Here is a 13,052-nt window from a genome sequence, read left to right as displayed (position 1 = left end):
TGTGCCAGATATTAGTGTGTGCATCTATGGCTGTGTCAATAAAACTCCCGCTTTGTTAGTGTTAGCCTTAAATGCTCAACATGTTAAGTAGAGATCAAGTCTGCTGTGAAGTGGGTTTTACTGCTGATATGATCTCCTTCTCAATGTTTAACTCTCATAGCTTAATTTTGCTTTATTAACACAAAACTGTTAAATGATTTGATATTATAATAATGTTATAATTTTATATATTATATTGTCTTTTACAGAGTTCACAGCAGGTTTGCTTTGCCAGGATCAACAATAAGTAATGCAAATTTAAAACATGTGAAAAATGATTTAAATGAAGACTTGATTGAATATTTCGCAGCCACAAACGCAACAGTTGTAATTTTCATTAGTGCCATTCACACAGTCTTTGTGTGATGCTTCTGGAGCTCGACTCTGAGAGGTTTAAGTACAGTTGTGCTGTGGCGAGGAAGCAGACCTTCTTTACCAGAGGATAAAGGTTCAGTTAGATCAAGTACAATCAAAAATAAATAAAAACATTTCTAATGTGAGGGAGATTCTGAGTTCCAGATCAAGTGGTATTGTAGACGAGATATATATTATAATACATTATTAGAATGACTGTGAACACAGGCTAACGTATCATTCACAGCTCTGCACATATCTGTTTTTAATATTTTCTATTTGTCCCTCTCAGCAGCTTCATCTCGTCTCCTTTCCTGATTTTTTTTCTATCATTAAGCAGTGAAAATTTATTCTGTTTCACTGCATTTGTATTTGTTAACAGCCTGTTTGTTTCATAGTTACAGGCTCAAAGAAAACCCTTTAAAATATCCTCGCACTTCCTTAAAGGCAAAATGGTAAATGGCCTGCATTTGTATAGCGCTTTTCTAGTCCCTAAGGACCCCAAAGCGCTTCACACTACATTCAGTCATTCACACACTGGTGATGGCAGCTACGTTGTAGCCACAGCTGCCCTGGGGCGCACTGACAGAGGCGAGGCTGCCGGACACTGGCGCCACCGGGCCCTCTGACCACTACCAGCAGGCAAACATGGGGTTAGTATCTTGCCCAAAGATATTTGACATGCAGCCAGGAGGCAGCGTGGGATCGAACCACCGACCTTCTGATTAGTGGCTGACCTGCTCTGCCACCTGAGCTACAGCCACCCAATCACTTCACATTTTGAAGTGATTCCCCAAAGCAAGACAGACATGAACATGCTGATGTCAGAGCTCATTTAAATCCTGTTCATTGTGTTGGACTGAAAAACACAGGCACCACACTGATGATATTCCCAGCATCATAAAGGTCAATGTGCCACGATTTCTTTTTACAAGTCAAGTCCCTGAAGTGAGTTGCATACTAATGTACTTGTACTGTAACTAAATGCTTACGGATGCAGTGGCTGATGTTATAATGTTGTGTTTGCTTAATCTGCTCGCTGCTCCGCATGTTTGGGTCATTTCATCCTTTTTTTCCTCTTATGCTAAAATGCTTGGTCTGATCTTTTTGTGTTCATGCAGGAATAGAAAGATTCAGGTAAAAGCCTAAAAATATGGAGCAGAATATGCAACACTGATCTGCTCACCTTGAAATGGCAGCGTTCCCCTTGATAAAAGGCTAATAAGTCTAATCAGGCCTGATTAATTACACCGATAGGCACTGTTGTTGCCAGCCTAATTGATGGCTTTATCTGTGTTTTGCTCTGTGCTGAAGGGATGATGGTGCTTCACAGAGACGCTAGAAAGGTTTAGCCCACATGAAGGTTATTGGTGCCAGAATAGAGACTTGGTTGATGGGGCAAAGGGTTCCTCCGTCCCAGGTAGAAAAGGGCCAACTGAGGTAAGTTGTAGGTCTATGGGCTAAGCGCTCGCCTCCATACTGACTGACTCTTCAGTCTGCTGTCTTTTCAGTTACAGCTCATGCCTCAGGAAGTCCAGAGAGTGTCTGTGCCCCTCTGAATGATAGCACATACGGAGGCTTTGTATTAGACTTGAGGGAACGGCTATTCATTTGTGTCAAGAGCCCTTTTCAGACCTTATTCTGTTTGATTACAAGAGGAATCATTGTGACTGTAAGCCATGTAATCACCACTGCACACCTGCCCAGGGGAGTGTTGCCGCTGCTGCTGAGAATAAACACAAAGTAAAAGATTTTTCAATTCAAGTAAGAAAGAAATTAAGCAGAGCTTAAAAGCGTTTGTTATTGTAAGGACCCACATGTTTGTAATCGTTTTGAAGAAAACTGTATTTTGTTTAAATTAAATGTAGGGCTGGTGGTTTGAATGTCAAAATCAATTTGGCATCACTTGGGAGTTTTTGGCCACACTTGTAACACGTTACTGTAATCCGATTACTTTTTTCAAGTAACGAGTAAAGTAAGGGATTACTATTGCAAAAACGGTAATTAGATTACCGTTACTTTCCCGTAGGAACGCTGCATTACTGCGTTACTAAAACCGTGATGTTTTTGCGAGTGTCTCATGACAGTGACGTAAGCGAGTGCGACGTTCGTGACAACAGCTGTGTGCAGATCAACAATGGATCATATATCGAGTGCAGAGAGAGTATGAGCGTGCAGCGTTTAAAGCGTGGAAGTACTGACCTTACTTTGAGTTTGATTCCATAAAAAGTGACAAAAACATTAGTGTCCGTTGTGCGTGGGAAGAAAACTTCTTTTTACAGCGAAAAAAAATCCTAAACTTCCAAACAAGCACCGAGTAGCTACGACGTAATGGGAAACTCACAGAGAAACTCGCGGATTCTTCCACTGACCGCTGCACACCTGCACCAGGGTAAACCTCCGCCTACCCCACTCCTGCTTTACAGGTGAAAATAGAGCAACAGGACCGCTAGTCTTTGACTTTATTTATTTTCTGCTGTGTTTTACTTGCATCTATTTGAAAGACTGAGTGTAAACACACAAAATATTTTATTTTATGTGCTGGAATGTGCAGAAAATAGGTTTAAATGTTAAACTAATGTCTTCCAGTCAGAGAATGTTGCAGATAATTAAATATTTGCTTGATGCATAAAGTTAAAAGATTAAAACTAATAAAACAAGTTTTAAAAAGAGACTTTTCCATTTGATTACATTTTGTATGATGATTATGTAGAAAAAGTAGAATTGGGCTGAAAGATCTATCACTTTATCACCTATTCAGGTTGTAAATCGTGTTTTTAAAAAGTAACTAAGTAACTAAGTAATTAATTACTTTTGAAAATAAGTAATCAGTAAAGTAATGGGATTACTTTTTGGGGGAAGTAATCAGTAATCAGTAATTAGTTACTGATTACTTTTTTCAAGTAACTTGACCAACACTGCTTGTAAACAATCCTGAAAAGGATAAGAGGAAGAGGAGGGATGACATTTTTTTATTTGGGGACAGTTTCACAACTAAACACTGTTTTTATATCAAAAATAGTGTCAAGTCACATTCAAACATGCTGCTTTCAGCTTGCTTCTTGTTCCTCTGTATATGTAAATATGTCTGTATAGTTTATTTCCATGTAAACACTGAGATGTTTTTCTTCACTTGCTGTGTTCATCTGCTTGTTGTCTTTTTGTTCTGCTGTAACTGCAGCCTTTGCAGGCATCGCCCTGTAAGCATCTCAGACTTAAGAGCCTTTGGGATGCTGGGAGTCATGTGCTCTATATTTATCCAGCTTTATGATTTATTAATAGTCTCCCCAGTATGCGCAGTACTAAAAATACACCAGAGCCAGAACATCGAGCTAGAAAGGGAGCGTTCAGAGGTTTGAGGAGAGATCTGTCAACTCAGCAGCTTTCCACTGTAACAACATGCACGTCTGGGATCATCCAAGGATTCAGGTTACCACAGCACGCACCTACTTCCTGATGCATCGGATTCTAGCGAGTGATTGGGCTGAATATCGACTCTGTGTGGCAGCTTCAGGGACTGTTCAGCTGTGTTGTGTTTGTTATGTTGTGTGTGCCTTGTTTTATGTCTGTTTCTCTCTTTCTGTCTCTTTCTAGTATGAATACTTTAATGCAGTGCTGATCAATGAGGTGGATGAGGAGGGGAACAGTGTAGAGCTGGGAGGGGAATTTATCCTGCAACCCAATGACCATTTTAACAACTTGTCAGTCAACCTCAACCTCAGCGTGGTGCAAGTGCCCACCAACATGTACAACAAAGGTACGTTCACGACCCCCGATGCAAAGTGCTTCAAAATGCATGTGCACAACACTGGCTTGGTTTAGCCCTTAAATGGGTGAGAAAAGACATCAAAATTGGCCTCCCCATGACTCAGGGTGTAGAACCACATGGATTTCTCCCAGCCAATCAGCAAAGATCAGGTTATGTGACAGTGACACAATTGTATCTGACCAATCAGTGATGGCCTGGAGCATTTCAGACATGACACTAGGTTTTTCGCCCCTACCTACTCTCACACCTGTGGTCCTGACATCAGAACAAGCTGTGGATGTGGATGAAACCCATGTTTTTTATAGTTCAACAGTTAATCTACATGTTGAGATCACTTTTGTTGTTGTTGTGTCACAAAAAACAACTAAAAACACTAAAAATGTGGAATCAGAAAGAAAGTTGGTGTGTGCGCTGATGCGCATGTCAGGAGGCAGATTTGAATTCATTAACTTTAACTGTTTGGATCATTCCTGCCACACACTGACTTAATTAGCAGTTAAATAATTAGACTTCCACTACCACAACTCGAGAAGTCACGGGCTTGTACGAGGCTCAGCGGACAGCGTGAATGTCATGTCAACTTAACCAAGCTAACAGAGGCAAAGAAATTACAGGGCGAGAGCGAGAAGGGGAGAGGGAGAAGTAAATGAGAAAGAAAGTAGGTTAAGTCAGACTGATGGAAGGTCTGAGCAACAGATTAATTGCAGCTAGGTGGAGAAAAGAGAGGAAGGAAGTGAGAGTGACAGGAGGTGAATGAATGAAATGAAATGAATGAAAGTGCAGGGAGCTGGGGTTGGCAGGCTCGTAGGCTGATACAGCGAGCAAAAGTAATTTTGATTTGATTCACAGGCAAATGAGTTACACACACGTTCATACAAGCTAACGCACACACAGCTTTAAAGATTTTACTTTTGCGAGATTTGTTCGCAGGTAGCAACAACTTCAGCATATTAGCTGGAACTTCAGGGAGCTTCTCAAGATTTCAAGCCTCACTTTTCTGTTAAAAGACATTTACGTCTCCTTAGAGTAAGAAAATGTATGTGTACAATTATTTAAAGCATTTCAACCATTTTTGCAATAAATTTTAATTTTGTGAAAATTGCATGTGCATGTCTTTAATGCAGGATTTGCACTTTTTATGTTTAATGTTACAGGATGCTAGCTAGCACTATATTTTATTTTATTTTAAGTACCACAATCTTACAGAAAGGGGGCTCGCAGGTGTTCAGACAGAAAATAGCCTGTGCTGGAAAACACAAGGTGCTCTATCAGGGCAGGTTTGGGGCTACAGGTACAGCTGAGAGGATGAAAAATGATCCAAGGACAGTTTTAGTAACAAATCTAAGGTTTGAAGGGTCATCTGATGCTATTGCACTGCGCAGTGTTTCGGGTCATTGTAATGCAAATTTTTAGAACTTTTTAAAATCTATAGCAGGCAGTCTAACAATCTTACTAATATCAGAAGGTAATCTTTCACTGATCTTCAGTAAATTAAACTGATGATGATTCTGAGCAAAGTTCTGGGATGAAAAAGCTGTTTTTCCCACACAGTCAATCACAGTCATCTCAACCTGTTCGTAATGCTGCTGAAAGCTGCTTGTAGCCTCTGTACTTCATAAACTGTTTGGCATCAGCTGTGATGAATCGCAGTTTAGGTCCATGCAGCAGAGAGCTCTCCCCCTCTCCAGAGATTAATCGCAAAAGGAGCTCGCCACTTTCAAACATCCATCTTTCAAAAATACGTCTCACAGTCATTTTTATGATGCTGAAGGACAGAAACGTGACATGGAAGAAGTAAACCTCTGCACACATTAAAGGGGTCACAACAGTCCACGTATGTAAATCCAGTCTGTATATTCATACACAGAGCAAATGCTTTTCCAACTCTCTCCTTTCAGGGTTTCTTACTTGTGTTTTAGCTTTCCTCCTTGATCAGTGGATGTAACCTGATAACATGAATGATGAAAATAACCTGAATCATGTGATTCAGGATAATAAAAGTAATATTTGTGCACATGAACATGCATATATAGTGTACATGCTGTAGTGGAGCGCATTAGCTGAGATGAATTTAAATGACAGCTAATAGAAGTAGAGCCCATACTTCCTTCCTCATCATGAGCTGAGATTGTAATAGACACTCAAACTGCACCAGAAGTGACTATTGTTGTGTAAATATGGGCTGGATCAAATCCAGCCTCCTCTCAGCTCCACTTCATAGAGGTGGATGGGTGTTTACTATCACGAGAGGGCTTTAGTGTGCTAGCTTCCAGAAGAATAATTCAATCATGGCTTATTGGCATGACTGTTGACAGCAGAACAATGCTGGCAACGTAGACAATGACGGGGAATCTGTTATCTACTTTCTTTCTCTTTGTCCATTAGCTACTTGTCTGTCTGTCTCCCAGTAATTTTCTAGCTCTTTCTATCTGCCTTCCTGTCTTTTTTATTGCTGTGTAAAGGGTGTATTTTGTGTCTGTCCTGCCATACACTGTCTGTCTGTCTGTCTGTTCGTGCTTTTCTGCTCCCATCTTCCTCGCCCCGCGAAGTAATAACCAGCTATAATAAGCTTGTCTGTCTGGTCTCTAACCAGTACATTCATAACGCTCTCAGCCTGCAAATTGAAAAGAAGGTTTAGTAATTGGATTTGCCATTTGGACAGAATTATAAGCAAATACTATTGCACATAATGTATGCAGTGCATAGATGCACATGGTTATTGTGGAAGATGTGCAATGAATAAGCCCACATTTCCAGTTTTAGCAGCTTGATGCAATATTTAGCTTACTTGAAGTTCATAGCTGTCTCTGTCTGTCTGTCTGTTGGCACTAATGTAGTAACCCTCATGTTGTCTTAAATTGGTCCTTTTTGCTTTTGGGTTTTAAATTGCCAAGCTGAGTTTAGTTGTAGCATGATATTATAGAATAATAATAATAATATAGAATAGATATCACTGAGCCTGTAACTGTCAGTATAAATTCAGGATGCAGTAACTACTGGTTTGTAAATTACTGCAAATATATTTAAAAAAAGTTACTTTGAAAACATAAATGTTAAATAATAGCAGTAAGGTTTTACTCATCAACATAACATCCAATCATCTGGTCCCCAGCAACCTCAGAATAACTGCAAAACAGGACATATTACACCATGTCATTATTTATTTAACAAATATTAAGACAAAGATTCAGGAGCAGTGTGCAAGTGTACGCTCACTATGTCCACAGGAATTAAGAGGAGCAGCCAAGTGAGGCTAATCACATGCATTTGTGTGAGCACCTCTATAAAAGCAGAGGCCATGGCAGGTTATAGATGAATCTAAATGTGTTGCACAAATGTAAACTTCAGGGTTGTGTTAACATAATGCCAAAAAGGAAAGACATCAGCAATGCTGAATGCTCCCCATCAGCCTGAAAAGGGTTAGAAGACCATTTCCAAAAAATATTAAATCCATCATCCAACTACGAGAAAGCTTATCCACAAGTGGAAAATGTTGAAGGCAGTTTTTCCAGGAGTGAAGGTCCAGGCAAATTCACCCCAAGGTCGTTCAATGTTCAGAAAAACCGCCCCTCAGACTCGACAGGCATCAGTTAGCGTGTTAAACGTTGAAGTTAGAGACAGAATGGACAGAAAAAGAGTGAGTTGTTTTGAAGGGTTGCCAGGAGAAAGCCTCTCCTCTCTGAGAAGAACATTGCAGAGCTTAGATGGCCAGTGTGCATCTGAACAGACCACAAGACGTCTGCAACAATGTTCAGACAAGACAAGTGTCAAACACAGCAGGTCAACATTAACATCTACCAGCTGTAAAACAGGGTGACAGAGACGTTAAGCTTTGGCCTTTTTTGCAATCACAGAAACTGGGCACATCATTGAGTCAGCCATGAACTCCTGTGAATCAAGGTCAAGTCTACTAAAGTATAAACACTCTATACTAAAGTGTTGCTGCCTGTCTGACAATTAAAGCTGGGCTGAAACTGGGTCACGCACCAGGACAGTCATCACAAGCGCCGCAAATCTACAACAGACGGAAAAAGAAAAGAGGTGACGAGTCAACGTCGAGTATTCAGCGTCACTGAAACGCTCTAGTGGGACCTCAAAAGAGCTGTGCAAGAACAACTGCCTGCAGATCTTAATGGACTGAAGCAACGTTGTAAAGAAGAAAAGTCCTCCACAACAATGTGAGAAAGACAGAAACATTTGAGTTACGCCTGCTGAACGTGGCTCCACAGATTATGGAGTTTACTTAAGTTACACACTGCTTCTACATTTGGACTTGTTAAATAAATAATAGCATTTTGCTGTTCATCTGTGGTCGTACTCGCCTTTCTTGTAAGACCTGCTGGGAGTTTTTTAATGTCCTGATACATAAAACTTGAAAAGACGTGTACTTTCTTTTTACCATGACTATATATAATTATTATAAAATTCAGCAGTCTCCTCTATCCTGCCTCTTTTTCATCTTTTTAATATTGTTTGTCTTCTCTCATTTTTTACTCTGTTTTTCTGCTGACTGCTTTTCTTGAATCTCTCTGAAATGAATAAAGCCTGGTAGCAGCCTGTGGACGTGCAGCGTGTGATATGATATGACTGAATGAGCAGGCACCACAGAATATACGCTCCAACCTCCTGCAAATATATATATATATATATATATATATATATATATATATATATATATATTTTTTTTTTTTTTTTAACCTTTTTTCCTCCCTTCACTGTTTGTCTGCCTCTCCATTTTTCTCACTCAGACTCTGCCATTGTCAATGGAGTGTTCTGGTCTGAGGCCTTGAACAAAGTGTTTGTGGATAACTTTGAGAGAGACCCATCGCTCATATGGCAGTACTTTGGCAGTGCCAAAGGCTTTTTCAGGCAGTACCCAGGTAAGTGTGTGTTTGTTGTGAGGATGGATGTGATCTGGGGATGTCTGTGTTTTTGTAATTAAGTCGTCGTCTTTATGAGGCAGAAATGGGAATCTTCAGTAACTGACAGGAGACTGGAGGTTAGCAACGAGATAGAGGGGAGTAGAAATGCAGAACAGTGGAAGTTTGTCGTGATTAGACTCTGTGTAAAGAAAATAAGAAAAAAATATAAAAACATTTGACACAGGTGAGGTGGCGTAAATGTTTTTATAGGAGAAGCATTATCAAAAAAGGAGGGATAGATGTTATATTTAGCATTGAATATGATGAAATCCACAGAAAGTGTTTTACTTTTCTGTTTTCTTAACTTTTTACTTTTTTAACTGTAAATTTAAAAAATAAAATTTTAAAAGTTCAGTGTTACCTGTTGAATTTCACACGGTTATCATACCTCAGCTGTCCGCTGTAAGCATCTGACCTCAGTTCCCAAAGTCATTACTGCATTAATCACTTCTGTGCTTAAATAACCCATCAAATCATATTTTCTGTCAACTGGAAAAAGCCCAAAACAAAACATGAAAATACGCTGCAGTGTGTTCTGTGTATTTGTAGTCTGCACTAAGGTGCTAAAGGGACTGCCAATTGTGCAACACAAGTTAAAGTTTTAATATAAAATAATTTCTACACAGCAGGACACTGTAAGGGCAGACGTATTTTTAAAGCAACGATAAATTCAACTGTGATATTCAATTCAATTCAATTCAATTTTATTTATATAGCGCCAAATCACAACAAATGTCGCCTCAAGGCGCTTCATAGATACAGAGAAAAGCCCAACAATCATATGACCCCCTATGAGCAAGCACTTTGGCGACAGTGGGAAGGAAAAACTCCCTTTTAACAGGAAGAAACCTCCAGCAGAACCAGGCTCAGGGAGGGGCGGCCATCTGCTGCGACCGGTTGGGGTGAGAGAAGGAAGACAGGATAAAGACATGCTGTGGAAGAGAGACAGAGATTAATAACAGATACGATTCAATGCAGAGAGGTCTGTTAATACATAGTGAGTGAGAAAGGTGACTGGAAAGGAAAAACTCAATGCATCATGGGAATCCCCCGGCAGCCTACATCTATTGCAGCATAACTAAGGGAGGATTCAGGGTCACCTGGTCCAGCCCTAACTATATGCTTTAGCAAAAAGGAAAGTTTTAAGCCTAATCTTAAAAGTAGAGATAGTGTCTGTCTCCCGAATCCAAACTGGAAGCTGGTTCCACAGAAGAGGGGCCTGAAAACTGAAGGCTCTCCCTCCCATTCTACTTTTAAATACTCTAGGAACAACAAGTAGGCCTGCAGAGCGAGAGCGAAGTGCTCTAATAGGGTGATATTAGAGCACTTCGCTCTCGCTCTTGGGAGAGTACGTTTTGGTACAAAATCCCAAAGGTTGCTTAAAGAAATGACTTCTTGGCCCACCTTTTTTTATCACTTAGCTTAGATGGGTAACTTTATTTGTCTTAGTACTCCAGTACTTTAGCATCTCTTTGTGCATCTATTTGATTTGTGGCATTCTTAAAGGAATCAAATGGAAGCCAGATGAGCATGGAGTTATTGCTTTTGACTGTCGAAACCGGAAATGGTACATCCAGGCTGCCACCTCCCCAAAGGACGTGGTGATCCTGGTGGATGTAAGTGGCAGCATGAAAGGCCTGAGACTGACTATCGCCAGGCAGACGGTTTCCTCCATACTGGACACTCTTGGAGATGACGATTTCTTTAACATCATCGCTGTAAGTCTGCACAGTCGAGAACATTGTTAGACTCGGATAGGTGCGCAAATGTATTCACAAAAACAAACAGAAACCCCCAAAGACCCACATCTTCTCCTTCTCAGATCAGAGGAAATGCTGGAACGAATCAACTTTCTCTCCTGTCATGCTCACAACCAATTAACAGTCAGCTGAATGGAGATTTAAAATGCAAAAGAGGCAGTTGTGATTGGATCCAGCCTCAGGCACCTAAAACATTGTTATCGTATTTCAGCGTGATGCAACTCTGCGAGTGTGTGCATGACCGTGCGTGTGTGTCTGATGTGATTTCACATCAAAACATTTCCACAGTCACTTTCAGCTGCTTTCCTCGCTGAGCAAAGTTTTCATTATCATTTAATATCCTAATCATGTTGAAAACTCTTCTTTTGAAAAATAGAGAAAAAGAGGATTTGACAATCAGGCAGAAACACATTGTTTCCCCAGACTCTCTTTAAAAGGATATGTCATTTTGACTTATGTGTTTCCTCTTTTTGTTTGTTATTTATTACTGTGTCACTTTTACGCTGTTGCACACATCCTAAAATGGAAATAGTTTTATTTTGTCTAAAGTATTTGCAGAGGTGGAACAAATTATGTGTATGCTCATGCAGCGAGATTTGGATATGTGGGGCAAAATGTCGACACATCCAAAGAAGTGAAACTAAAAGAAACATATTCACACATATGCACATAAACTGAAAAGGGCAAAGTTACTTTGGAAGAACGCAGAATCACTGCCTTTCTTAGTCTAATTTGAGCTGTTTTTAAGGCATTGAATGGTAGACAGGTATCATGACATAAGGGTTATTCTGTGCAGTGTAATGTTTAACATCTTCACTGCTTTTCTCATGGTGGATTAAACAGCTCTTTTTGAATGCTGGGGTCAAAGAACATTAACACTTTGTACCTGTGTAATTCTCCAGTACAATGAGGAACTGCACTACGTGGAGCCATGCCTGAATGGGACTCTGGTCCAAGCAGACGTCACCAATAAAGATGTAAGTATCTCCTAATGTTACAGACACATTCAGGTCCGAGTCCATAATTACACCAGCCTGGTTTGAGGATTTAAGTATAACGCTTTCTAAATAACCTGAGACTTTTATTATCTTTTCTTTAGGGCCAAAACAACTATTTCAGTCATTTCTTAGTTCAGCTGCTGGAAGTTACTCTTATAATTTGCTCAGTGCAATTTTAGAGTCAAGGGGACTTTAGTCTTGAGGTGACGTTTGTGTGTCCTAACGATAGGAAATATTCTATGATCCGAGCAAGAGATGGTAGCAATAGGAATGATCAATATCACTTATCTATTTGATTCCTTATTGAGCCTCTTATCGATTCTCATTGGGTTATTATTGCTCCGCTTTGAGAGTCAAAACCATCTCTAACCAGCATTTTACAGACATCAGTATATAGTGTGTGCGCTAACGTTTGTGTATTGTGGAGCGAGCTTTCCCTCCTTTATTGTGATCAGTGTTGGGGTTCTTACTCAAAAAAAGTAATGTATTACTGATACCATCATATTATTTAGGTATGAACGAAAAGCCGACAACACAAAACAAAGATGACAACCAGCACACTTTAAAATGATTCTAATGTCGAACCATGAAGAGGTAGAAACTGAGGCTCATCAGTTTATTACCTGTTGTTCAGGGTCGGCGTCTGTATTCACTCAGCTTTAGCGCCTCTCTGGGTTCTTGGCTAGCTTAGTGTTAGCATGCTAGCTGTGGGTGCAAGTTCTTGCAAAGAGCTAAGTTATGTTAGCAGTATATTGCAGTTGTTTCTGTCCTGGATGCAGCTTGCAAACCAATTTGCTCTCATATCCATGCTGTAGACTGCACCACTGTTTCCTCCTCGAGAACACAAACGGACAGCTGATTATAGCACAAGTGCAAGAGGAACTGATGGGCAGGCAGACTAACGATTCCAAGGATTTTAAATACTGGTTACTTACAAGAACCATTCCTCGATTCCCAGTCGTAGCAAAAAGGAGTGTGGAGTGCATTATGTTTGCATACGTAGTTTCAAATTTTCATGTCAACATGGTGCAGTTCCTGCTGTTATTGAGGCATGATTCCCCTCTTCATCTCTGAGTCACCACCATCTCTAACCAGCATTTTACAGACATTACATTCATGCAAATTAATCGTATAGTGTGTGCGCTAACGTCTGTGTATTGTGGAGCGAGCTTTCCCTTCTTTATTGTGATCAGTGTTGGGGTTCTTACTC

General features: G+C 40.2%; 1 protein-coding gene across 2 annotated transcripts in view; it reads left to right on the top strand.

Annotated features, from left to right (window-relative positions):
• Window positions 1-13,052, top strand: part of cacna2d3a (calcium voltage-gated channel auxiliary subunit alpha2delta 3a) — a 124,686-nt gene that overhangs the window by 53,535 nt on the left and 58,099 nt on the right. For both annotated transcript variants that reach the window (XM_087834356.1, XM_087834355.1), the window contains exons 5-8: window positions 3,988-4,150; window positions 8,911-9,042; window positions 10,591-10,802; window positions 11,747-11,821. In XM_087834356.1, the coding sequence (XP_087690482.1) occupies window positions 3,988-4,150; window positions 8,911-9,042; window positions 10,591-10,802; window positions 11,747-11,821 (582 nt within the window). The remainder of the gene's footprint in view (window positions 1-3,987; window positions 4,151-8,910; window positions 9,043-10,590; window positions 10,803-11,746; window positions 11,822-13,052) is intronic.

The sequence above is a fragment of the Neolamprologus brichardi genome, chromosome 20 (assembly GCF_056152115.1).
Source record: "Neolamprologus brichardi isolate AB-2024 chromosome 20, ASM5615211v1, whole genome shotgun sequence".
NCBI lineage: Eukaryota > Metazoa > Chordata > Actinopteri > Cichliformes > Cichlidae > Neolamprologus > Neolamprologus brichardi.
The sequence above is the reverse complement of the archived record's forward strand: the minus strand, read 5'-3'. Positions and strand labels throughout refer to the sequence as shown.